We start from the raw sequence: 27,318 nt of genomic DNA, 5'->3' as shown, positions 1-27,318 counted from the left end.
ACTCATAAATATCAAAGCTTAATATTTTTGGAAGTTGGAGTGTTTTTTTAGATTTGGCTATCTTAGGAGAATATCTGTTTTTTCAGGCAACTATTACTGTGCAGAATTATTAGTCAACTTAATAAAAACCAAATATATACCCATCTCACTTGTTTATTTTCACCAGGTAAACAAATATAACAACACAAAATGTAGAAATAAACATTTCTGACATTCAAAAACAAAAAAAAAACAAATCAGTGACCAATATAGCCACCTTTGTTTACGATGACACTCAAAAGCCTTCCATCCATAGATTCTGTCAGTTGCTTGATCTGTTTACGATCAACATTGCGTGCTGCAGCCACCACAGCCTCCCAGACAATGTTCCGAGAGGTGTACTGTTTTCCCTCCCTGTAGATCTCACATTTTATGAGGGACCACAGGTTCTCTATGGGGTTCAGATCAGGTGAACAAGGGGGCCATGTCATTATTTTTTCCTCTTTTAGACCTTTACTGGCCAGCCACTCTGTGGAGTATTTGGATGCATGTGTTGGAGCATTGTCCTGCATGAAAATCATGTTTTTCTTGAACGATACCGACTTCTTCCTGTACCACTGCTTGAAGAAGGTGTCTTCCAGAAACTGGCAGTAGGTCTGGGAGCTGATCTTCACTCCATCCTCAACCCGAAAAGGTCCCACAAGTTCATCTTTGATGATGCCAGCCCATACCAGTACCCCATCTCCACCTTGCTGGTGTCTGAGTCGGAGTGGAGCTCTCTGCCCTTTACTGATACAGCCTCGGGCCCATCCATCTGGCCCATCAAGAGTCACTCTCATTTCATCAGTCCATAAAACCTTAGAAAAATCAATCTTAAGATATTTCTTGGCCCAGTCTTGACATTTTATCTTATGTTTCTTGTTGAAAGGTAGTCGTTTTCCAGCCTTCCTTACCTTGGCCATGTCCCTGAGTATGGCACACCTTGTGCTTTTTGATACTCCAGTAACGTTGCAGCTCTGAAATATGGCAAAACTGGTGGCAAATGGCATCTTGGAAGCTTGACGCTTGATTTTCCTCGATTCATGGACAGTTATTTTGTGCCTTTTTTTATCAACACGCTTCTTGCGACCCTGTTGGCTATTTGCCATGAAACGCTAGATTGTTCGGTGATCACGCTTCAAAAGTTTGGCAATTTCAAGACTGCTGCATCCCTCTGCAAGACATCTCACAATTTTTGACTTTTCAGAGTCTGTCAAATCTCTCTTCTGACCCATTTTGCCAAAGGAAAGGAAGTTGCCTAATAATTAAGCATACCTTATATAGGGTGTTGATGTCATTAGACCACACCCCTCTTCATTACAGAGATGCAAATCACCTGATTTACATAATTGGCAGTTGGCTTTCAAGCCTATACAGCTTGGAGTAGGACAACATGCATAAAAAGGATGATGTGATCAAAATACTGGTTTGCCTAATAATTCTGCACACAGTGTATACTGTTTATTGTACTATTATGCCCTCTCTGCTTTACATACGTTCTTTATTTTTTCACACTGTTTTTCTTTTACTACACTGTTTTTCTTTTACTATTATACCCTTCCTGCATTACATACACTCTTTCTTTTTTCGTACTGATTTTTTTTTTACTGTTATGCCCTCTCTGCATTACATACACTCTTTCTTTGTTTTATACTGTTTATTGCACTATTATGCCCTCTCTGCATTACATTCACTCTTTCTTTGTTTTATACTGTTTATTGTACTATAATGCCCTTTCTGCTTTACATACACTCTCTCTTTATTGTTTTCATACTGTTTTTTTTTGCTATTATGCCCTCTCTGCATTACATATACTCTTTCTTTGTTTTATACTGTTTATTTTTTTATTATTATGCCCTCTCTGCATTACATGCACTCTTTATTTTTTCACACTGTTTTTTTTTTTATGCCGTCTCTGCTTTACATACACTCTCTCTTTATTTTTTTCATCCTGTTTATTGTACTATTATGCCCTCTCTGCTATAGATGCATTCTCTTTGTTTCCATACTGTTTATTTTACGGTTATGCCCTCTTTGCATTGCATACTCTTTCTCTTTCCTTTTTTCCATACTGTTACATAGAGACCCAGTGATTGTGGAAGAACAATCCTTCCAGTCCTAATTACTCTGATATTTAGTGCCTTCATTACTGTGAGTCTGTATCACGTAGACTTCATACACTTGCTGTAAAACCAGCTCCGGGTTATGGGATTACAGGGACTTCAGAGTTAATTTATATAACACGATTATATATTTTTTTTTATTCTCACAACAGATAGAGTGCGATGTTATCGCTGACACAAGACATTTTATTTATTCTCCTGCGCAGTGACGCATTTGTTTTGCCACGAGCTTCGTTCCGTACGGCTATTTTGGGTACAAATGGCCGCCCTCAGACACAGCAGATCAGCACTGTTTAATATCAATATTAATTGCTCCTGAGATTCCTGACCAGCTGCATGCGAGAGCCTTCCATCTGCAGCTGGCGGAGGACTGTGGGCACTCGCTGGTTAATAGACTTGCTCTAATTTAGTCGCGCATCCTACGGTACCATTGCCATCCACACAATGCTACATAGAGGAGTTAAACATGGTGATTATGGGGTAATGACTTCCTGGGTGATGTGCATGCCTCTCCTCACAAAACCAAGGGGACAGTTTGCAACACAAGCATTATAGAGTCACAACAGCTCAGGGCCACGGCAAGAATCATTGTGCCCAGTCATGGCTCTCAGCACCAGTATATCAAGGTAATAGCGAACCTACTTTCTTCTGCCTGTGACGATTGATTGGCTGGTTATGTGTTGGGTTGGCTGGATGATTGTGATTGGTTGGATGATTTCTTACTTATTTATTTTATAAATATTTATATATTTGTATTTTATTATAACATTTCTCATTTATTTAATCTCTTTCTTTATGTAAACACGTAATATCATCAGGCTATTTCTTCCCTCTCGACAGTAAGGTGCTACTTCGTCTTCCTCGCCCGCTCTTCCTATCTTCCTACACTTTCCGATACGTAGAAATTGTGTGCAATCTGTTTCTTGAGACCGAGCTGTCATTGACGGTGCGGGATTGTGGCTGCGGGACCCGTAATTTGCTCATTATAGATTATGTGACACTGTTCTCTCCCCATTCGAGTAGATCTCTATAGAAGAGAAGAGCATCATTCTTTATAGCTGTGGAAAACCCGGTGCGCTGCTTTATAGAACGCCCTTCTACGATAGGGAATATTACGGTAAAATGAGTTTATCCTCATAGGTCGTATAACAGCTTTTCCTCATCCGTCCGCTATAGGGTCCTAAATCACTATTCTCGGCGGTGACTATGAAACTAGTCTTGGAAGCCATCATTTTCTTATCATTTTGAGAATAATGTATTTTGCAACCGTATTTTAGGGTCTACCGGAACAGTAGACAGTAGACCTCTCATGTCTCCATATGGAACCCCACCTTAGATGAGAATACCCTTTATAATCTGATCATTAAGGAAAGATAATTTACTGCGAGGCACATTGCTCAAAAAAGTCCTGAATATTCAGTTATGATCAGACATGTTGTAATTAGGTAAATAGATGCTGGGATAATGTAATCATATGGCGCTTTGATGAAATAACAAAGTAACACATCTTTTATTGTTTTACAAAAACCATATCTAGTAAGGACACGGCTGGTAGTTCTTCACTCAGAAGGTTATGAAAGAGACATTTCGCGACATTTTTCGACATTTCCTCTGGGCTATGGATGGGTAAAAAGCTACAGCTTTCTGGGGAATAGGGAGAATGCTGGCACCATGCCCTGCCAGATGTATCCGCATCCATACACAGAACTTGCTTTAAAACTAATTGAAAGTTGTTCGCTTTTACAAAGGCGGCAATGCTTCTCTGCCTGATGTTTAATTTTGGGATATTATCAAGTAATTTAATCCAACACTCACATACATAACTATGTAAATGAAATTGATGATAGAATATGTAGTCTGTGAGCCTGCACAGAGATGTGGCAGACTAAAATAATAGCAAACACTCCCAGCACACACAGAATCCCCCGTTCTATAATAGTTTGATCTCCTAAAAACACACAAGCATTATGATCAGTCTGCAAATTGATATTGTTGTTCATTTGCTTCTTATATGTAAAGTTAAGCCATTTTATAAAGTTATTAAAATCTATTTAGTATTTTTTTTTTTAAAGATGTCACAAATCTGCCTCAGCTTCCGCTTATGGTTCTGACAGCTCTCTCTGCTCTCCCTTCTCTCAGTGTTAGAGGTAGCAGCAGGGAGGAGATTGCACTAAGATCTCTGTACAGTGTGAGAAGAGAGAAAGTATTTCAAGAAGGACTGGGAAGGCAAGCTACAGAAATGGAGAATTACACTTAGAGAGGAAATAAGTGTGGGTTAAGCTGTGTTAATACATGACAGCAAGTGAAGTTACACCCAGAGCTCACATCCAGCCTATATTACTAGGAGAGGCATTACCATAGAAGAAAAACTTGGATCAAACTGCAATTCAGGGGGCAGATTGGAGGCAGAAACTCACTCACATAACAAAGCACATCTCATAGTTACGTGATTATGGTTAATGATCTCACCCAAGGCAGGAGTGTAGATCCATCAGGAGGGTATCCATCGTGGATAGAAAAAAAGAAAATGTCTTTAGCGTAAGAGTAGTGATTCCTAAAGCTGTCCTAGATGATGGAAATGGGTCATTGTTTCAGGGATTTATTTTGATGAGTTGAAGTCAACTATTTATGAAAACTGAACTTTTTTTATCCATTGACTTTTAAATATGGAACAGTTAATAATGGATGAAACTCGGATCTTCTATGTAAGTCTTCCATGTCTCACCTGTTTTATATGGATGCACATAAACTTTAATGGCCGAGTCTGATCTGCAAAATGGAAGAGAATAGAACTGGAGACAATGATCCGCTTTTAAAACTGATGTGTGTATGGATCAATGAAACTCTATGGGTCAGTGCGCTGTCTTAGAAAAGGAGACAGGATGCAGTGAATGCGGACTTCCTAAATGATGGAAATGGGTCATTGTTTCGGGGATTTATTCTGATGAGTTGAAGTCAACTATTTATGATACCAAGGAAGTAGGCAGGGATCATGGTCAGATGGAGCAAGGGGTGAAGACAAGTAGAGTTTGGTTGTGAGTGATGATCAGGCAGAGGTTAGGACAGGTAGTAGACAGGGTCAAGAACACAGGCTATATCTATACCAAAATGGAGCAAGAGTAAACACATCTACTGTATGAATTCTCAGGAGTGCAGACAGAGTGCTGGGGACAGGTCGAAAAAGGCTTGGGGAACTTGGGCATTGGCTGGATTAGGGGTCATAGGTTCACCTTGACTTGTGGTGGGATCTGTCGCAAGTGTATATCCCAAAGCCAAAGAGGCGCAATACATGAACAGAGCGGCAACCAGAAGAACGCTGGGCACTCAAAGAGTTTCATATCTTGACACTCTGTATCAACTCTACAGTCAAAATAGAGAGAATGGAATTGTAATTTTTAGCCTTACTTTGTATGTAATTTTTGCAAGTGGAAGATCCTTGGCCATCTCTGTGCTTGGGGATGGGGTTAGCTCTCACTATAATTTAGAAACACAATGTGAAGAATAGGTTAGTTGGGCATCTTTAGTGCAATAAGTGATATCCATCACCACTGCGATTTCCACATTACCTTATTACATTATTGTACCAATACATTATTATTGTCATACAGTCCAAGGACATTAGGCACTAGTCTCACAGTTGGGATTAATGAGGTTCTCATAGGGCTTTTAATCAGTTCATATTGCTTCATAGATGTCTATGGTAATTAAACTTAGTTAATTCAAAACACGTGGGTTATCTGCATATGGGAACTGACACCAGATTGATGCAAAAAGAAATATCCTCGTATTAGCGGTAGAAGAGATCCGTCAGTGTCAAACGCTACGGAACATTAATAGAATGATTGAATCCTGGGAACGTGGGCATATTTCTATGGCCGTAATAGTTAAAAGAGGTTGCAATCACTGTAAGGTTCCAGGCATTCATCCTGACCAGACAAAGATGGCATTGCAGAAATCACGGTGTGTCCTATTTTTTGTGTGAAATATCCATGTAACTGCGTAATGCTGTCAGCTGGACTGCAAAGATATGTTATAAAAGGTTGGGTAAATACTGATCTCTCCTTTCTACTAATGGAATTGGCAGGGAATTGATGGGTTTATGTGAGATACATTAACAAATATCCCTACAGAATATTCAGTAATAGTTGTTTAGGACAGGGTGAAATAAAATAATAGAAAAGCATTCTAATTCAACCGCTCGTGAAGAGCTTCTTTGACTTGGTAATGAAATAGGCACATGGCTTTTTCCGAATTGAGCTGGCTTTTCATCTGCCTTTGGAAGACCCTTAGAGAGTGGGACCCACAAGAGACATTGGCAGATTAATTATGGTACAGAACAGGAAAATGTCCAAAGGGAGCCTTTGAACTTCTGGTTGAATTTTCTGCAGTACCAATTGACATCAAAGCCTCGGCAAAGTGTAATCCTGACAGGACTGAGAAGAAGGATCAGAGCTGGTCCGTAGTCATATCTAATCATCTCCAGAGCCAGATACTAAATGTGCGGCACATTCTGGTTCTTCAGAGCAAAGGTCCGCCTAACAACGACTCAGCGCTCTCTGCTTAAATCCTGGCAGAAGAAAGGGATGAAGATCTAATATCTGAGTCCAATACTGTAGAGCGCACACCTTTGGCCTCACATGTGGGTGACAACTGACAGTCTGGTGTCAATATTAGTGAAGTTTGGTGAACAGGACGGCTCGCACTACTTGTTCCGAGAGTATATTTTTTTATCAACAAGCTCTTGTATGTCTTACAGGAGTTTAGATTACTGCATAGTGCAAACATGGCAAAATTCTTGTCTTTTCTACGTCGGAAAACTGGCATATAACTTTTATTAAATTTACATGCATTGCCCGTCTCCCATGTTCTTCTGTAATTTAAGCAATGGGAAAAAAATTATTACATCATACAATTTTTCGTGTTTGAGCATGGCTTTTTGAAAAACCTAAATTAAATAAATTACCATACCTGAATTGGACGCTTGTTTCCTACAAAGCCATTTAGCTTATCAGTATATTTATGGAGAATGGGAAGAAAATATACCTAGGCAGACACAAACTCAGGACCATAAAGCTGGAAATCAACCATGCCACCTCCTGAGCTGCCCAAATTGGGCAAAATAGTATTACAAGAAGATGATGGCTCTTATTTGCCTTAAATCTTGTATGACATAAATTCCATATTACACATGTAGTGAGCCAGTGGAAGAAAGGAAATCTACAGCCCACATATCTCTGCTGTACAATTTCCACAAATTAACTATAACTTTTCTAATTTTGTTAAGTATGAGAAAAGCAGGAGCAATTACATTTTTATTTACTTAGTTTCTCACAATTTCAGCTCTAGGCATCTTGCAGTGCTTCTGCCTGGATTCCATGGTCATTCATTGTTGCCCAATCTCCACATCACGGTCCACATGCTGGCACTATAAAATTCAGTGATGGCGGACAGAGATTAAAAGCTTTCATATGGGAGACGCTAATCTTTAAAGTAAGGTAAAGTTTTACATGGGGTAGGGTTGACTCCTTCTCAAAATTAGTACGCTCTAAGAATCCCGTAATGTAAAGATGTTGGAGATTTCCTTTTCTAGCGTTGAACATCTTATGAAATTGCACAAATTAGCAATATAAACTGGTTATTATATTGAAGGATTGCAATATATATCAGAGGGGTTGTGTACATGGCTGAACCATAAAGCTGAACCTGTATGGCAATGTGTGTAGGCTGTAGGGTCCGATTCCGACTCCATAATTAGGCTGAAACTGTGGGGTTCTTGAGATAGTGTTTTTGTGGATGTGTGGATGTACCAGTACTCACACAAAGTGATTTAATCTGATTTGCTCAACTCTAATGCAGAGAGACATGTATGAAGATTCCTGAAGGAGTTTTATTTTCAAGCTGAATTCTTGCAGTAATCACAAATACAGTAGGTAAAAATACAATTCCGAACCAGAGCTGTGTATAGAGATTAGCCTTACACGAATATGGCTGACGAACACTGACTCAGGAGGAAGAAGGGAGGGGTAACTTACATCAGACCTGGGCTACAGAGAGAGAGAAGGGATTAGCTTCTAAAAGGCAAACTTAATTGCATAGCAGTATAACAACAACCCAGTGACAATACAATACTATATGATTCCCAAGTTGTGGGACATGACAGATCTTTTAGTTCAGAGTCATATAGCCTCCATGGGTGGCCATAAAGATTCCATCAGAATCTGTGTGCATGGAGATATTCCATATTGGGTCTATAGGCGCATGCTGTGATTTTATTTCCTTTGGATTCGAATAGAATTAAGCAGAAAATGTTTTCCTTGGTATGTATGAGTGGAGATGTATAGGAAAGTACAATAGAGGGCTCATACACCTCAAAGGCAACCCTATAAGAACACCACCATAAAAATATTGAACTGCATTACAGACAAGGTTAATAGTTCTCATTAAGACCAGCCAGAAGGTGTCACACTGTTTAGGAACCCAGGAGATATTTGGAGATGACAATTTTTTGTGAGTTTCGGAGATTAAGCCTAAGGCCACAGTCACACTCTCAGTATTTGGTCAGTATTTTACCTCAGTATCTACAAGCCAAAACCAGGAGAGGAACAATCAGAGGAAAAGTATACTAGAAACACGTCACCACTTCTGTAATTATCACCCTTTCCTGGTTTTGGCTTACAAATACTGATGTAAAATACTGACCAAATATTGAACGTGTGAACGTGGCCCTACTCAGATTTACGGCTGATTCAGATGACCGTGATAATCGGTCCGATGTCAGATCGCAATCCACGGGCCGGCCGCACATCTCCTGACCCAAGTGTGACAGCTTTATAGAAATATATGATGGTATCACGCTCAGATCAAGAGATCTAGCCCATGGATTGTGATCCAACATTGGACGATTATCACGGACATCTGAAACAGCCCTGAGGCTGTATTCACACATTATTATTATTATTATTATTATTATTATTATTTATTATTATAGCGCCATTTATTCCATGGCGCTTTACATGTGAGGAGGGGTATACATAATACATACAAGTACAGTAATCTTAAACAATACAAGTCACGACTGGTACAGGATGAGAGAGGACCCTGCCCGTGAGGGCTCACAATCTACAACGGGATGGGTGAGGATACAGTTGGCGAGGGTAGAACTGGCCGTGCAGCGGTTTGGTGGATCAGTGGTTACTGCAAGTTGTAGGCTTGTCAGAAGAGGTAGGTCTTCAAGTTCTTTTTGAAGGTTTCCATTGTAGGCGAGAATCTGATATGTTGTGGTAGAGAGTTCCAGAGTAGAGGGGATGCGCGGGAGAAATCTTGTATGCGATTGTGGGAAGAGGAGATAAGAGGGGAGTACAGAAGGAGATCTTGTGAGGATCGGAGGTTTTGTGCAGGTAAGTACCGGGAGACTAGGTCACAGATGTACGGAGGACTCAGGTTGTGGATGGCTGTGTATGTCATGGTTAGGGTTTTGAATTGGAGTCTTTGGGTAATGGGGAGCCAGTGCAGGGATTGACAGAGGGAAGAGGCCGGGGAATAGCGGGGGGACAGGTGGATTTGTCGGGCAGCAGAGTTAAGAATAGATTGGAGGGGTGCGAGAGTGTTAGAGGGGAGGCCACAGAGCAGGAGGTTGCAGTAGTCAAGGCGGGAGATGATGAGTGCATGGATTAGGGTTTTTGCAGATTCTTGGTTGAGGAATGTACGGATTCGTGAAATATTTTTGAGTTGAAGTCGGCAGGAAGAGATCAGTGTCAAGGATAACCCTGAGGCAGCGAGCTTGTGGGATTGGAGAGAGTTGGCAGCCGTTTAATTTAATGGATAGGCCTGTTGGGGGGGGGTCACTTGAGATGGGCGAAAGATGATTAATTCTGTTTTGTCCATATTAAGTTTTAGAAATCTAACGGAGAAGAAGGATGAAATAGCAGACAGACATTGAGGGATTCTGTTCAGTAGGGAGGTGATATCTGGTCCAGAGATGTAGATCTGTATGTCATCAGCATAGAGATGATACTGAAAGCCATGAGATTCTATGAGCTGTCCGAGGCCAAAGGTGTAAACGGAGAAGAGCAGGGGCCCTAGGACTGAACCTTGCGGGACTCCGACGGATAGGGGGCGCAGTGAGGTGCTGTGCGAATGGAAGACGCTGAATGTCCGGTCTGCTAGGTAAGACGCAATCCAAGATAGGGCCAAGTCTGTGATACCAAGAGATGAGAGGGTCTGTAGTAATAGGGAATGGTCCACTGTGTCAAAGGCAGAGAACAGGTCCAGGAGGAGGAGGACAGAGTAGTGTCGCTTGGCTTTGGTGACTAGTAGGTCATTGGTGACCTTAGTTAGGGCAGTTTCAGTGGAGAGGTGTGGCCGGAAGCCGGATTGCAAGTTGTCAAGGAGGGAGCAAGAAGAGAGGTGGATGGATAGTTCAAGATGGACGTGTTGTTCCACTAGTTTTGAGGCATAGGGGAGAAGTGATATAGGGCGATAGCTAGATACAGACGATGGGTCAAGAGAGGTCTTTTTGAGGATAGGTGTGATTGAGGCATGTTTAAAGCTTGAGGGGAAAACACCAGTTGTTAGTGATAGGTTGAAGAGATGGGTTAGGTTTGGGATGAAGACTGTGGTGAGGTTTGGGATGAATTGGGATGGGATCGGGTCAAGTGCACAGGTAGTGAGATGTGATCTTGAGAGTAGAGTGGAGAGTCACATCTGTGTTTTACCATGCAAGAGAAATGAACCAGTTAGGTTTTTTATCAGGTATCATCCTAATCGCATGTGGGGGGTTTTCATCTGTTTTTTTTTCACTAAAACAAGTAGATTGTCTGAACTTTTTTTTATCCATTGACTTTTCAATATGGAACAGTTGAAAAAATGATGAAGCTCAGATCTTCCATGTCTCACCTGTTTTATATGGACTTTAATGGCTGAGTCTGATTTGCAAAATGGATGAGAATAGGTCTGGAGACAATGATCCATTTTTAAAACTGATGAGTGAATGGATTAATGAAACTCTATGGGTCAGTGCGCTGTCCAAGAAAAGCAGACCGGACACAGATGTGTCACACGGATGTGTGAATGCAGACTTGCTAAAAGAGCAGAAATATTCTTGGTATAGGATCTACTCCAGCCACTTTACTCCATAACTGATGTTAGTACTTTCCTAGCTGATGCGCAGCCTTCACTGAGATTCTATGTTATGGTAGCACAGCTAAGGACCCCGTCACACATAGTGACGCACCAGCGATCCCGACAACGATATGACCTTGTCAGGATCGCTGATGTGTCGCTACATGATCGCTGGTGAGCTGTCAAACAGGCAGCTTCACCAGCGATCAGCACCAGCGACACGGGGGTAACAAGCGACGCACGTCGCTTAGTTACCCACTGTGTACCTTAGTTACCAGCGCGCTGGTGCAGGGAGCTGGTAACCAAGGTACACATCGGGTTTCTAAGCGTCGCGCGGCACTTAGAAACCCGATGTGTACCTTGGTTACCAGCTCCCTGCACCAGCGCGCTGGTAACTAAGGTACACATCGGGTTTCTAAGCGCTGCGCGCCGCTTAGAGACCCTCTGTTTACTTTAGTTTCCAGCGCTAGATCGCCGATCGCTGGTCTCCCGCCTGTCACACGCAGCGATGCGTGCTGGCCAGCGGGAGACCAGCGACCAAAAAAATGTCCAAAGCTTTAAAGAATGATCAGCGATACCCGGCAGGGGGGCCGGTCGCTGATAGATGTCACACACAGCGATCTCGCTGGTGAGATTGCTGTTGCGTCACAAAACTTGTGACTCAGCAGCGATCTCGCTAGCGAGATCGCTATGTGTGACGGAGGCTTAACACTAAAGCCAATGTAGGTCCGGTATTGTAGATATAAGGTGCACAGTGGCAGTGGACGAGGAGCCACTTCTCTACACCCCCTCAGTCCATCAATGCTGTGCCATGTACAATGCCGTACACTCGCTTTCAGGAGGAGGCCTCCGCTGCATCCATGTGTTTAGGTCCAGGTCCAGCCGCACACACATTAAGGGACGCCCGGTTCATTATAACAAATTCAACTTTACTGGACAGTTCAGATACAACAGTCTTTAACACGCAGTTTCGGGCACAGTACATTTTAAGCCTCTGTTCACGTTCAGCTCGGACTATCCCGATGTTAGGTCCTCCTGTCAGCCCCAGGGATATCCCATCTGGCCCCACAGCACTTCAGAGATTCGCTTTGTTTCCCTCACGTGGTTCCCCGTCCAACTTCCTCTGTGTGGAAGGGATCAAGACGCACTCTTCAGTGCCTAGTTTGGGCCGTAGGCCTCGGATGTTACTGGAAGGTCCACAGGAAATTTGGGGCAACCTCATGATGTTAGAATATGTTCTTCGCATGCCTCCAGCTCACTGCACACTGAATCTGAACTTCACACTAACTCAGACTGACTAAACTAGGAATTTTACTTGCTTGACCTAGCCCCTTCACATGCTGGGCTGGTCCCTAACATTTAACTGTATCTGTTCCTGCACTTTGTTGCTGGGATGATCTATCCTTTCACCTACATTCCACTTACATTACTACCCTACATGCTATCAATACTTATACTATACCTATCACTTATACACTAATAGGCCCACCACTGCCTATCTTCCCTAATGTTCCTACCCTTGAGCTGAGTGTACAGAGTTACCTTTTTCACTTATAACACGCTATGCATTTTACATTATACCATGAAAACACAATAAAAACACATGTTAATATTCACACTACTATTGTTGTCTTCAGGGGAAAGTATATGACAGTTCCACCCTTATAAAGAGTGTGACAACTAACTCTCTAATTCCAATTTCCACAACTCTGGACGTTCATGTCCTATGGCTGAACAATTCTATGAGAATTATTTGAGATAATCAGCACTCACCTAGCAGTCACAAAGCGAGCGGTCGTAAATATCTCTCCGATAGGGTGTTATTTGGTGGCGCTCGCTCCTGTTTTCCTGTGGTTGATTAATAGTATAATAACAATGACTTCATTGTTTTCTCAACAATGAAACATAAGTATCCAACTGCAAACAAGCAATCGCTGAGGAGCAACCGATTAAGAAATTACACAAAAATATGAGCAGAGTTTGATTGTATCACACCTAAATCATCTTGTAGCCCATTATTCTGGTACGCTCGTCTTTTCTATTAAGCCCTCTGGGTTAGGGGATTTCTAATGACAATCCTTGAGATTACAGGATTTAGCATTGTATTTAAGCAGGCAATTTGTTGCGGAACGCCGGCTGAATCACTAGCCGCTTCTGAAAACCTTTTTTTTTCTTTTTCTGATTTTACCGTAATTAAAGTAGCTTCTATTTATAGCGCCTGAAAAATCCATTCAAAGGTTAGGGCACGCGAGCAATCTGCAACTTTATAATGAACAGGAGGGTCAGTCACTGATCAGCTCCAATCTCCAATGGCGCCTTGTTTATACGGAGGAGTTGTGACCCGCGCGGGTGTACTGCGCCCTCTATTGTTGGCAGGAATGAAAGAGGATTTTACCAGCCTCTTAATTTAAAGCACCTCTCTCTTCAGATTCTGATTGCGAAGATCGTTGCACGGAGGAGTGTACTGTAATTAATTTGGGTTCATGACAAGTAAAACTAGGGGAAAAACGAAAGGAGTGGGAAGGGGTGACACTTCTGCGTGACATAATCAATGCATTCTTTTTCCCTCCCTCTCTTTCAGCTTTCGGGATCCGCTCTGCGCCGCCAACTCAACCTTCCTATATTAAACTCTTGACTCCACTCCTCCAGAGAACCTGGATCCGTTAATTAACAAACAAACGTCTTTTCTCCTCTCCATGCCTCTCCCGAACACTTTCAGGCCACTATGTGACATTAACTCCCTTCCTCCTCGTTCGCTCCATACCAGGGATTCAGGCTTTTTTCTAGTATTTCTTTTTTTTGTTTTTTCTCTTTTTCTGCCAATTTAGTGATCTAGACAAAGACTTTTGGAATAACAATGACAGCACAGCCCACCAGAAATGGAGCTCTTATCCTCCAAAGGAGTTTATCCTAAACATTTCACCTTACGCCCCCTATGGTGACCCAAGGCTGGCCCTCAAGTGAGTCTTTCTATTGACTGGTATGGTCGTATGTAGTGAGTATGTACAACTCCCCGACTCCTCTCACGCGCCTTCCTCCCACCTGCTCCTCTAACCCTCGCTCCACTTCACCCCCATGGGCGGATAAGCCATGGAGACGAGCAACCCATCCTAGCTTCCTCTAACAGATGCACCTCCTCTCTAGTCTCCCTTCGACCTCTACTCCTATTCCACCCAACGCCAGGAAGGGTTGCCCGTTAAAGCCGAGTGTGCTCTACATCCGCACTGTGTGGTCTGATTCACTAACACGCCTCTTTCTTCCTGTGGCTGGCTAGCTGTCTGGTGCCTCTCCCGACAGATTTTCTCCATGTTAACCCTATGTTGTTTCTTGAGATGTGGAACTTTTTACCGTCATCATACCCAGGCTGCCGTCTTCCTCCCTCTTCTAACGAAAGATGATTTGGGTTATTTTTGTATATGTTGTATGATGCTATTGGTTTGCAGAGCTGACCTATCTCTCTTTCTCTCTCTTTTTTTTTTTTATCTGGTGTCTTTTGTTTGTGTGTATATGTCTCTTTTCCGCCACTGTTTGTTTCTGTCTTCACATTTGCGTGTCCTTTCTTTGCACGTGGACGTTTTTTCAGTGGCACAGTATTGTCTGGTAGTAAATCAGCTGCATGTGGCACCTCTGGTTTATTGGATAAAGATGGTCGGATGGGGGACAAGCCGTTTCGAAACGAAAGCATGAAGATCAGTATGTCTTCCCAAAGCCATCACAGCGAACCAGGCCTGGGAAAACCAGGAAGAGGTCGTTGGCACACCGTTCAGAGTCACTTGGCATCCGGGAATCTCAGAACCAAGTGAGTGTTCGAGAAGTTCAGCAACCAAAATTTCATAAAAGCCACTTTCAACAAGTGGACATCCCAGCTTTCTTCTCCAAAAACTACACTTTTAGGAGACATTTAACGAAAAGAAAGCCCTTAGGTCATTCATTCAATACTATGGGTCCATCTTTCATTCTTCTTCTCCAACATCAGTTACACCAGTAGGACCTACAAAGTAGAAGAAGAACATATGTCCATAGAAATAGTAGTTGGATTTTTAAAACTTAAGAAAACGTAATATTAAAAAAAAATATGCAAAGGATCCTGAGCTCCCGACCAGTCCTGAAGCAAATACATATAATATAACGGTGCTTTGTCTCCATAGCCTTATTTTTATTGAGATTTGTATGCAGAGAACATTTGTTTTGTACAGAAAGCATTTATCATGGTGTCCACTCCTGTTTACTATTAATATGGTCTTGCAGATTGGATTAACTTTTAATATTATTTTGTTTTTGTATGAAAATGTTGTATTTCGAACATGGTTAAAGAGAATTACCCACCTAAACGATATATGTATAAAATTCAGATTTATAATGCAGGCTGAGATGAGCAATGGCATGACCTGATTAGTGTCAAAGTGATTGTTAGTCGCATACACTCATCTTCTTAAAGGGAATTTGTTAGCAGGTTATTCTATTTAATCTGAGAGCAGCATAATGTTGGGACAGTGACCCTGATTCTGGGGATGTGTAACTTGTTTAACAGTTTCAATAGTAGTTTCAATACGATTAGTGGTTTATCAGCAGGAGATTATCACTGCTGTACTAGGTGTCATGGGCAAGCCAGTCCAGCTAATCTGTGTAACCCCGCCCCCACCACTGATTGGCAGCTTGCACAGTGTACACAAGAAGCTGCCAATCAGTGGTGTGGGCGGGGTTATACACAGCTCAGCATTCTGACCATTGCTACATCTACAGCAGAGAAAACGGATTAATTCAAAACTGTACCAAGCAACTCAGTAAGTGACACAATGCTGTAATCAGGCTCTCTGCCATTATATCATGCTGCTCTCAGATTCCATAGCAATCACTTACTGACAGATAAATCGGACGAGTGCAAGCCCATAAAAAAGGGGATTGCTCTCAGACCAATATTATTGAACAATGCAGTGCAGATCAGCTGTATTCAGCATGAGCGAAAAATCCCAGTATGCTGCGATTACCCTCCGAAAATGGGACAGTGGGAGAAAGCATTGCATGCTGTATGGACAATCAGTGCGGCTTCTGATTTTACGGATACATTGCAATTTTGTATCATAGGAATCTGTAAATGGTCCTGTAAAAGATTACTAACTGGTGAGTAAAAAAAGAGATTGTATACAGACAGCACAAGAATGGCAAGTGAGAAAAAAAATGAGAATGGGACTGAATTTGTATATGCAAGTGTGAACGCAGCCTTAAAGGGATTTCCAGAATATAAAAAATCACCTTTTTTTCCAGAATTTGTTTTTCTTGTCCGTGGGCCATGTTTGGTATTGCAGCTAAACCAGATTCACCTAATCTGCGATACTTTACTCGGCCCATGGATAGAAATTGTGCTGTTTTTAGGCAAAAAAAAAAGCTGATTTTTTTTTCTTAAAGGAGGTTGTCAGGCAGCACAATGTTGCAGCCAGCGTGCGGTAGGTAACATATGTTCGCAGCTCAAGACTGAATTAACACTAAGCTAAGATCAGAGAAGGAAAATGGCCAAATCAAACATTTAGCTGTTGCTGTCGCACTAATCGGATTCTTCGAAAAGGTAAATATAGTAGGAGAACCAATTTCAATGAAGTTGCAGCACTGATTTTACAAATCAAGGCAAGGAGAAACAATGTGTAGAGAATGTAATTGTTTAAAGGAATTGGTCCAGATATGAAAAGGTTCTGTTTTTTTGTTTTTTTTGTGAAAACAGTGCCACTCTTGTCCACAGGCAGCGCCCGGTACTGCAGCTCATTCCATTTGAGTAAACGGAGCTAAGCTACAATACCAGACATAGAATATGGACAAAAGTGATGCAAACATCTTTTTTTTCAATTCCATTTAACCCATGCATTTCCTAAATTGGCATTTGAGTTTCATTTGCTACGATATGGATAAAATCACTGACTAGTCGGCAGCATTGGAGGCAAGCGGAGGCTGATCAGAGAGGTTACATAACAATTGAATTTAGCCAATAAAGGCCAAATAATTCTGGCACCGATGTGTCTAAATTCCATCAGACGGTGCAGCCTCTGATCAGTATGCCAATATATCTAACACCTTGTTGTCAGCATGCAAAGGCCGAAATCAATGAAATTTGTACATTCTGTTTCCAAACCTCTTGAGGCTAATGCTTCTCATCAAGGCAGCGCTGCTGGGTGATTTTTTTTTTTTACTGCCACAGGGCGATTATAGTGGCTCCATACCAAGGAGACATAAAACATGTCTGAGGACTGACAAGAATGCATTTTAATAGGATCATTTGAACTCAACTAAAATGCGGAAATCATAATAATGACTAATCCTCGGCAGAGAATTGTTTGGGATCTTCACAATGAGTTGGACTGAGTTGGACTGGACTACTTACCATCTCTTCTGAAGCTTTACTTGTCACCTATCACTGGTGGGAACCAAGTTTCCTTAAATTACAGACCGTTAAAAGGATTGGCCAAGGTCTTGAAAAAAGAAAATTTGGCACATATCGGCTAACTACCTGTCTGTTCTGCCATATAATGATCTATCTGGTTCGGTGCAGTCACAGACCGCTCCTGCCGGTGATTCTCCTTCTTCCTGTGATGTCACGTTGACAGAGCAGTTCCTTCTCTTCCACTCTGCTTTGTCAACGGGACGTCACTGCCGACACCATGTTGATGACAGCTGGATCCCTATTGCGTTGGAATGAGTTGGCTCCGTCTACAGAGCAGAAGAGAAGGAACTGCTCTGTCCATGTGACCTCACAGGAAGCAGCAGAATGGCTGGCAGGAGCGGTCCGTGAGCACTCTGAGCTAAGAGAAATTGTCACAGGGCAGCACAGACAGGTAGTTAGCAACTATCTGCCAATAAGTGCTTATCCCCATACAAAAAGTATAAAAAGTCCCTGATGACCCCTTTAAAACTTATGGGCCCCAATGTAAAATCTCCAACATGGTCTTTTATAGTATTGGTGTTTTCATATTGACCAAACAGACTAGAGATGGGAGAATCAATTTGAAGACTCCAGTCCACTGGCCAGATCAGTACTTCGTAACCCTTGGATGGAAGCCGGGAATGCCAGAAGTTATGGAGATTTGTTAGTCTCCAGTCCAGCGGTTATAAAGTGCTGACTTGGCCAATGAACCAGCAAAAAAAAAAAGTTCCCATCTGTAAATGGAACCTTTTGGGCCAAAAGAGGCTTCAGGTCCGGGTGTAGCTGTAACCCCTGAAAACACAATTGTTTCGCCCAGACTTTCGATCTCTGCTTACTGCTATATATGTACACAAGGCTGCGCCATGTCTGTATAATTGAGACAGTAATGAGTAACTGATTATCTAGAGAAGATACATTGTATAATTAAGACTTAGACTTACAATTTTATTGTATGATCCATTTTCTGTGTGGATTTTGAACGTCATAGGGTAAGAAAGCGCTGTCCTCTTTCACCCTGGCACTGTCATTACTTCAGGGTAAAGCTGACATCTGGCAACCAGGTCCCAGGGTATGGACATGATGCATCTGGAGTGAATGACTTCTTTTTCCAATCAGCTCCTGCATCTTCCCACTTTCGAGCCTGTCTGCCCAGGTTGATTTGCCGTGTGTCACTGATTTGGATCCAATCTGACCGACTCTTTTTAGCCTGAAATTCTCGCAGATACGTCCTCAGCACCGCTGATTGAAATGAGCACTTCTATCAAATTGGCATTTTGATGTAGACTCCCATTGCAGAGAGTTTAGTTCAGATGTGTTGACATTTCTGGTCAAGAGCCGATCAATATAACATTTCTTTATTGAAACCTGTTGATGTTAGGTACAATAGGAGACTTTACTGGACGGATTTACTATACTTTACAAGTCTGTGCAGTGACGAGAATTCACTAGCATATCTAATTCCTGCTAGAAAAAAAATATAAGCACTTAAAGAACACTTGTCACCAGGTGTTTTTGCACTTATTTTTTCCTGCTGCTGGCCTGATTATTCCATTTTTTGTTTCTTTAGAATCCACCGTACAATTCAAGAGATATGGGCCTTTTCATTTAGTGCTACTTTTGACCACACAACTAGTGGGACTCCCACGTTGATCTGACAGTTGAATGGAGATCTGTTAGAAGATTTTTGCTATGTAATCTGAGAGCAGCATCTTGTAGAGGCAGAGACCCTGATTCTAGCCATGTGTCACTTGCTGGGCTGGGTTTTGCTTTTTCAATACAATCAGTGTTTTATCAGTAGGGGATTATCACTACAGGACTAGTTGTCTCATGCCTCCTAGTCCTCTTGCTCTGTATAACTCCGCCCCCACCAGTGATTAGCAGCTTTCTGTTGCTATACAATGAAAACAAAAAGCTGCCTATCAGTGGTGTGGGTGGGGTTATACAAGGCTCAGCATTCCGAGATCTGCTAGACAGAACTGTAATCCTATCACAACTGCTGCACCCAGTATGTGATACATCTCTGGAATCGGGGTCTCTCCCTACTTCATGCTGCTGTCAGATTACATAGCAAAAACTTGCAGGATGCATGATGCAAGGAAAAAGTGAAAATAATTCTATAATGGTTGATTACTAGGAAAGCAAAGCCTACAAAAAGGCTGACTGAAGTAACAAGTTGAGAAACAATGGCAATTTTAATATATTTGATTTTACGTGTAACTTGACAAAAGCTGTAAGGCTAAGTTTCCACAATAATTTGCTGCATTTTTGATACTGAAGATTTTCTGTTTTAGCTGTTTTTTGTCTCTTTTTGGCATATCATGCTTTAAATAAAAAAACGCTTAGTTTAGGAATCTTCTTGTTAATTAACTATCAGAAAACTTTATGCATAAAGTCATGTGTGGATTATATGTGTAGCTAATGCGTTTCAAGCTGAAGGAACGCACTATCAATGTATATGCATCTGTAGATTTTCCACATCTCATAGAAGTCTATGGAGAAAATCTGCCAATAAAACATATTTACCACAAGAGAATGTCATAGGGCTCAGTAGCTGAGGTGGATCCTCCAAATTCAAGATTTGGGTGGGCTCATGAGCCACAGATGTCAGTGTAACAGACATGTGAGGTACACAGCAGACAGGAGACTGTTGGCAGAGGTACTGAAGACAGGTAACTGAGGTATTGGAAGCTGCAGGCAGACAGCAGATGTCCTGAAGACCATAGACAGCTTGCAGAGGTAATGAAGGCCACAGGCAGACAGATAACTGAGGGACTGGAAGCCAGAGGCAGACAGGAAACGTACTAGAAACCGTAGAAAGGTTGCTGAGATACTGAAGGCCACAGGCCAGACAAGTAACTGAGGAACTGAAAGCTGCAGGCAGACAGGAGATGTCCTAAATACCGTAGTCTGGTTTCAGAAATACTGAATGCCGCAGGCAGTAAGGTAATTGAGGAACTGGAAGCCGCAGGCAGACAGGAGATGTCCTAAATACCGTAGTCTAGTTGCAGAGATACTGAACATCGCAGGGAGACAGGTAACTGAGGAACTGGAAGACGCAGGCAGACAGGAGATGTGGTAGAATACCATAGTCTGGTTACAGAGATACTGAATGTAGCAGGCAGACAGATAACTGAGAAATTGGAAGCCGCAAGCAGCCAAGAGACGTACTGGACAACCGAGACAGGGAACTGTGCACAGACAAACTAAAAGCCTTAATACCAAGACACAGGTGTGTGTCTTGGTATGCTGTATAAAGGTCTAAAAAGCTCAACACATGGGAGCATGCCGGACCACTTGCAAAGTCTGACGTGAAACACAAGAAAGTTTGTCGGACTGGAATGTAGGGGACAAAGCCCAAACCTGAGACAGGTGTGTAGCAGAAAAATTGACATATTGTGGATTTCAAAAGTGCATCGCGGGTCAGTTTTTGTAGCATAAAAAAAAATAATGGCATGAGATTTGTGTAAATTCCATCCACTTTGCTGGAACGGTAAGATGCTGTGATTTTTGTGCATGAAATATATGAAACAGCTGATAATATTTGGGTCTTAAGCCTAAAGGGCCTGTCACACTAAGAGATATCGCTAGCAATATCGCTATAACTAGTGACGTTATAGCTATATTGCTAGCGATATCTCTGTGTCTGATACTTACCTACGACCCGCTCCCCCGCTGGTTATCGCTGATCGCGCGAGAACGTTCAGGACTGTTTCTCGTCGTCAGCTTCCTGTGGCGCTTCCTGCTGTGAGGACGAGCGACGCGTGAAGCCGGGCGGGAGGACGCAGGATCGCCTGGTGTGACAGGTAAGTAGCGATCCCCGTCCCCAGCGATGTCGCTAGTGAGATCTGCCTATGTGGCAGCTCACTAGCGACCACTTAGCGATGTACCAGCGATCCTGACCGCGTCATATCGCTGGTCGGGATCGCTGGTACATCGCTAAGTGTGACAGTACCTTAAGGTGGGTTTTCCTCTTCAGGCATTTACATCATATTCTGGAGATCCCACCATCTACTCTGTGTCCTCCTAGGTTTTTCCAAAAGCTTTGGTTTTCAAAACAATTGACAGGGAACCCTTATTCTTTTAATCACTGGAGATGTCAATGATGGGTGTCCCAATTTATAAAGCATTTATGCCATGAACTGTGGACATTGCCAAAGTGTGAAAACTCTTTTGGAATAAACTTTCACAAAAAACCTAAAACTGGGGTTCGTGTAAACCATTGCACTTAAGCAATGTACCGCTAACAATCAGACAGAAACCATTCACACATGTCCATGACTCCATCGATATCTCTATCTATATATGTATTATACTTTTTCCTAAAGTTCAGCACATTTGGAATCTGTATAGCATATGTGTTTGGCATGTTATCTGTAATATCTGAACCCCGCCATATTACAGGATTCCATACATATGGTGCAGATAATTGTTGTATTCCCTTTCTGCCTACCCAGAAAACAGAGCAGCTTCCTACTTTAATGTTAGATTTTTTTCATTCCTATCCCAGAAGACTTTTGGTGTGAGATGAGTTTACAGGGATGCTATAAAAAGCTTTCACTGACATCCCACTCACCACCTGCCGATGTGGCACACGTGCCTCGGATTGCAGGGTGCACGGAGAGAACCAACATTTAACCTTTGGGTTGCCTGAGAATGTATATTCCTTTAGAAGGAAGGCATGATCATCCTCTTTTAACTTCCAGTCAATTACATAGATCTGATAATGTCAATTGGCTTCCAGCTTTTTAAGAAAATGTCAAATCTGGCATTGTGTTTAGTCAAGGGCAAAGTTATCAGAAGGGCATGCACTCTGCTGATGTATCTGACGTATGTTGGTGGAGGACACTGACGCGTGGCTTCCATGCTCTTCCCCCCTCCTTGATACCATGGAAGAACATATTGATAGGACATGTCATGATTGGTGGGTGTCTTACCATCTAGAGTCTTATTTGTCAAAAATATAAGGATATAGGTCATTTGTAAAAATAAAATTTTTTACTTATTTATTTATTCATGCAGTAATTTGGAAGGAGACCTTCAACGGATCATCTGAGACTGACACAGTGCTCAGCATAAATGAGTACAGTCCTTATGAAAAGGAAAATTTTAATCAACACCTCACTTAGTACAAAAAGAATTTCCAAAATTCTGAAAAGATGTTTCATAGAACATTTTTTTTATACATAGCCTGAAAGTAAGGTTAATCATATAATTTTCAAGACAAAATCTTCAGTTTTACTCAAATTAGTTGGTGAAAAACGAATATACCCCACATAAAAAGCTACTACATCTAGTATATTGCATGACCTCCATAATTTTTAAGGACAGCACCAAATCTTCTAGGCATGGAATGAACAAGTTGGAGACCTATTGCAACATCTGTCTTTTTCTTTTCTTTAAGAACGACGAGCCAGGATGCGGGATAGAGAGTGATGACAACTTGTCTCTTCAGAATTCTCCATAGGTGTTCAGTTGGGTTCAGGCCAGAAGACAATTGACCAGTGCTGAATCACTTTCACCCTGTTCTTCAGAAAGCAACTGATGTGTGTTTTGGATCATTTTCATGTTGGAAAAGTGCATGTCTACCAAGGGCACAAAGTGATGTGAAAAGTTATTGTGAACAGTTAAGTTATTACAAAAAGGAAAATGGGCCAATGCAAAAGTTTGGGCACCCTTGGAGATTTCTGTGCTCAGATAACTTTGATCAAGGTTTCAGACCTTAATTAGCCTGTTAGAGTTATGGCTTGTTCACTATCACCGTTAGGAAAGGCCAGGTGCTGCAGATTTCCCATCTTTATAAAAACCCAGCCTTCTTTAACCTTGTACCAAAAAATGGCAGCAATGGGTTCTTCTAAGCAGCAGCCTAGCACTCTGAAAATGAAAATGATGGAGGCCCACAAAGAAGGAGAAGTATATAAGAAGCTAGAAAAGCATTTTCTAATTGCCCTTTCCTCAGTTCAAAATGTATTTAAGAAATGGCAGTTACGAGGAACAGTGGAGGTCAAGAAAGGTCTGGAAGACCAAGCAAAATTTCAGTGAAAGCTGCTTGTAGGATTGTTGGAAAGACAAATCAGAACCCCGCTTTACTGCAAAAGACCTTCAGAAAGATTTAGCAGATTATGGAGTTGTGGTACTTTGTTCTACTATTCATAGACACCTGTAAAAATATGACCTTCACGGAAGAGTCATTAGAAGAAAACCTCTAATGCATCTTTATGATAAAATTCAGCATCAGAACTATGCAAAATAATATCTAAACAATTCTGATGCATTTTGGAAACAAGTCCTGTGAACCCATGAGGTTAAAATAGAATTCTTTGGCCACAATACTCAAAGTTATGTGTGGAGAAAAAAGGGCACAGAATTTCAAGAAAAGAACATCTCGCCAGCCATTAACCATGAAAATAAGTCATGCTTTGGGGTTGTGTTGCAGCCAATGGCACAGGGAACTTTTCACGGGTAGAGGGAAGAATGGACTCAATGAAATTTCAACAAATTCTTGATCCAAACATAACACCATCTGTAAAAAAGCTGAAGTTGAAAAGAAGATGGCTTCTACAAATGGATAATGATCCTAAACACATGTCAAATTCTGCAATAGACTACTTCAGAAGGGACAAGCTGAAGCTCTTACAATGGCCCTCACAGTCCCCTGATCTGAATATCATTGAAAATCTGTGACTAGACCTCAAAATAGCAGAGGATGCAAGACGAGCCAGGAATCTCACAGAACAAGAAGAATTTTCCAAGGAAGAATGGATGAAAATTCCTAATAACAAGAATTGAAATACTCTTGGTTGGCTACAAAAAGCATTTACAAGCTGTGATACTTTCAAAAGGAGGTTGCTACTGGCAACTAACCATGCAGGGTGCTCAAACTTTTGCATTAGCTAATTTACCTTTTTGTAATTTTTAAAATGTAAAATTTGAAAAAAAAAAAAAATAAATAAAATATATATATATTGCCTGAAATACAAAGGAAATATGTCATCTTTAACTTTAGGCCTTTTAGAGATCATTTCATCTTCACCAGAGGTGTCCAAATTTTTACATGCCACTGTAGAGTAGTACATCTGTAAATTCATGACACCATCAATGAAATATAGTTCCCTGACACCAGCAGCACTCATGCAGCTTCACAAAATGACAGTGTCACCAACATGTTTCACTGTAGGCACCATGCATTTGGAAAAATGAATTTATAAAAATGCATGGCATCTACAGTGAGACATGATGAAGGCAGTGTCCTTATGTGGGGCTGCATGAGCTGCTGGTGTCTGGGAGCTACATTTCATTGATGGTATCAAGAATTAACAGATGTACTGCTCTATATTGAAAGAGAAGATGCCGCCATCACTCCATGCCCTTGGTAAACAAGTACTTTTCCAACAGGACAATGATCCAAATAAGACATCTGTTGCAGTTTGTCAAGAAGAACATAGTGAAAGTGATTTTAGTGTCCAAGTGTCTACTGATTTCAACCGAATTGAACACCTATGGAGAATTCTGAATAATTTTAGAAAAATTGAATATTTTGTCATGAAAGTTATATTATTAACACTACTTTGACCTTCATGTTATAGGTTTGAGTATGTTCTTTGAGACTAAGGAAAGACAAGAACACAAAAACAATTGTCACCTTACTGATAAGACATAGAGTGAAAACATTTCTCTTTCGATGTCATTCCAATCGATACATTTCTATTGCACCCCAAGTACATATTTGTCCAATACCTAGCAATCTTCTTTATTAAATCAAGCCTATGTAGGGTCGTGGGCCGGACTGGGGGGGTTGTCCCTCTTTTACCACGCAGAGATGTAACAGAGACAATTTGGAGGCAGGTTTCGGGTGCAACAGGTCCAAGTTTTGTTCTCTCGCCGTCCACCTGACGGCCACTCAGCACACCGCAATTCTCTTCAAGGCCCTTCGATTACAATACACATTACACACCGTACTCTTCACCAGGGACGTATATGTACGTACCGTCCCTTTCCGCTTATTGACGCTTCTGACAGCTCCGTCACTGTGGCCGCCTTAGGCCCGTAAACCAACAGTAATTTTACTGGTCAGACGTCTTCCTCAGTACGGTATGTTTTATCTCTGTGCCTCGTCTATATTGCGGTCTTCGTGTCAGGACCACCCCCCTGACTTTCTCTCTTCTCAGTCTCCCTGGTTAGGTTTTCCTCACAGTGCCACAACTGTCACAGTGTCCTTATCACTTGAGCTCCCCCTGGGGACTGGAACTTTCTGGAACCCTCCTGTCAAATTTATATCTTTCCCGGTTCCCTCTAACTCCGCCCCCATGACCAACGGTTTCTTAAGCCCTAAGCTGATGTCAAGTCCTATGCTCACACTCCTCCCTGCCCTCTAATGGTCAACCCAAGGTACTGCACGTCCACTACACTTTCCTAGCTTTTTCCCCACTGTAATAACTGACACCGGTCTTAACTGTGCAAACCTTTCTTTCTCTATTCTGACAAGCCCGTCCATCAGGTCACCTTTCCTACACTCCCCCTTCCTTTGTCTATTGTTGTCCTCGACAATTATAATCCCTGCCTTTGTCGTTCTGAAGCTTACCCTACCTTCTGTTGTCGGACCAGCTGTAGGGCCAAACCCACTGCCCACGGGGGCCGAACCAAACCGGGAGCACCATGCTCCGAGCAGCCTACTGCTACTCGCTGGCGCGCACGCCACATGACAACGTCTTTCAAATTGGCTAGGTACACCTGGATTCTCTTTCCGGTGTGTGCCTTCCCCTACTCTCCCCTTCTGTCACCTTCCACTATCCGGTACGCCATGATCGAGGCCTTACACCTACCAGATCATTGTCGGCGTCCGCCTTCTTCCTTCAGGTGTGTCCGTGGTGTCAGGGACCTGACCTAGGACCACTGTCTTTCTCACGTCTTCCATCTCTTTGCCTTTCTTTTGGTTACACGTCATGGTCGGCGTCTCGGTCTCCCAGACCTTCTCAACACATAGACCCCTTTGGATCTCACACTTCCCTTTGGTCGCTCAGACCCTCTCTTACCCGGACCTGTTGCATTTTCTTGTGCATATTATACATCAAAACAACTTTACAATATCACAAGTACCCCATTTTTACATTTTTTTTCTTTTTTTACTAGTGCTTTAAAACCAACATATAATAAAACATAAACATAGCAGATTTTCTCCCCCTTCCTTTGACCTGGACACTCTCTATTTTCTTCATATCCCCGCTCTGTCAGGCTAACAAGTAAACGTAGACTATCCTGTAAGAGGAACATAGAAAAACAAAAATAGAAACCACAGATAAACGTTTTTTTTTTTTAAAAATCTGAACGCGAACTGTCCTTATGACATGCACAACGGTGCAACGAACTCCCGACAGTCCAATTCACTTTCCGGTGACTGGTAGCAAGGAATCCCCACAGCCGTGGAGCTCCTGGGATACAGAGAGTGTCCTATAGTTCTTCCTACGGGGGCTCGTGTTCTTCAGGCTCCGCGAGCACGGCTACTGCATAGTAGCCGCGGGGACAATACTCTTATAGTAGGATACTAAGTCCCCTTCCTGCAAGGCCTGGCCATGACGGGCAGAAGCAACGTTGATATAAACCTTCTGGCCGGTCACAAGATCTCGTATGAACCTGTATCCTGCAGCCCAGCAG

General features: G+C 42.1%; 1 protein-coding gene across 11 annotated transcripts in view; it reads left to right on the top strand.

Moving 5' to 3' along the window:
- The window catches only part of SYT7 (synaptotagmin 7), a 596,170-nt gene that overhangs the window by 338,536 nt on the left and 230,316 nt on the right, over window positions 1-27,318 (top strand). For 5 of the 11 annotated variants that reach the window (XM_073574004.1, XM_073574007.1, XM_073574003.1 and 2 more), the window contains 2 exons: window positions 14,090-14,221; window positions 14,845-15,060. The exons of 2 other annotated variants lie outside the window; for them this stretch is intronic. In XM_073574004.1, the coding sequence (XP_073430105.1) occupies window positions 14,090-14,221; window positions 14,845-15,060 (348 nt within the window). Of the gene's footprint in view, window positions 1-2,396; window positions 2,768-14,089; window positions 14,222-14,844; window positions 15,061-27,318 lie in introns of those variants that run through there. 4 more of the 11 variants (XM_073574010.1, XM_073574011.1, XM_073574013.1 and 1 more) reach the window with 4 other exon arrangements.

The sequence above is a fragment of the Dendrobates tinctorius genome, unplaced genomic scaffold (assembly GCF_039654945.1).
Source record: "Dendrobates tinctorius isolate UK_male_01 unplaced genomic scaffold, ASM3965494v1 ptg000037l, whole genome shotgun sequence".
NCBI classification, from domain to species: domain Eukaryota; kingdom Metazoa; phylum Chordata; class Amphibia; order Anura; family Dendrobatidae; genus Dendrobates; species Dendrobates tinctorius.
This window is presented reverse-complemented; position numbering and strand designations above follow the sequence as displayed.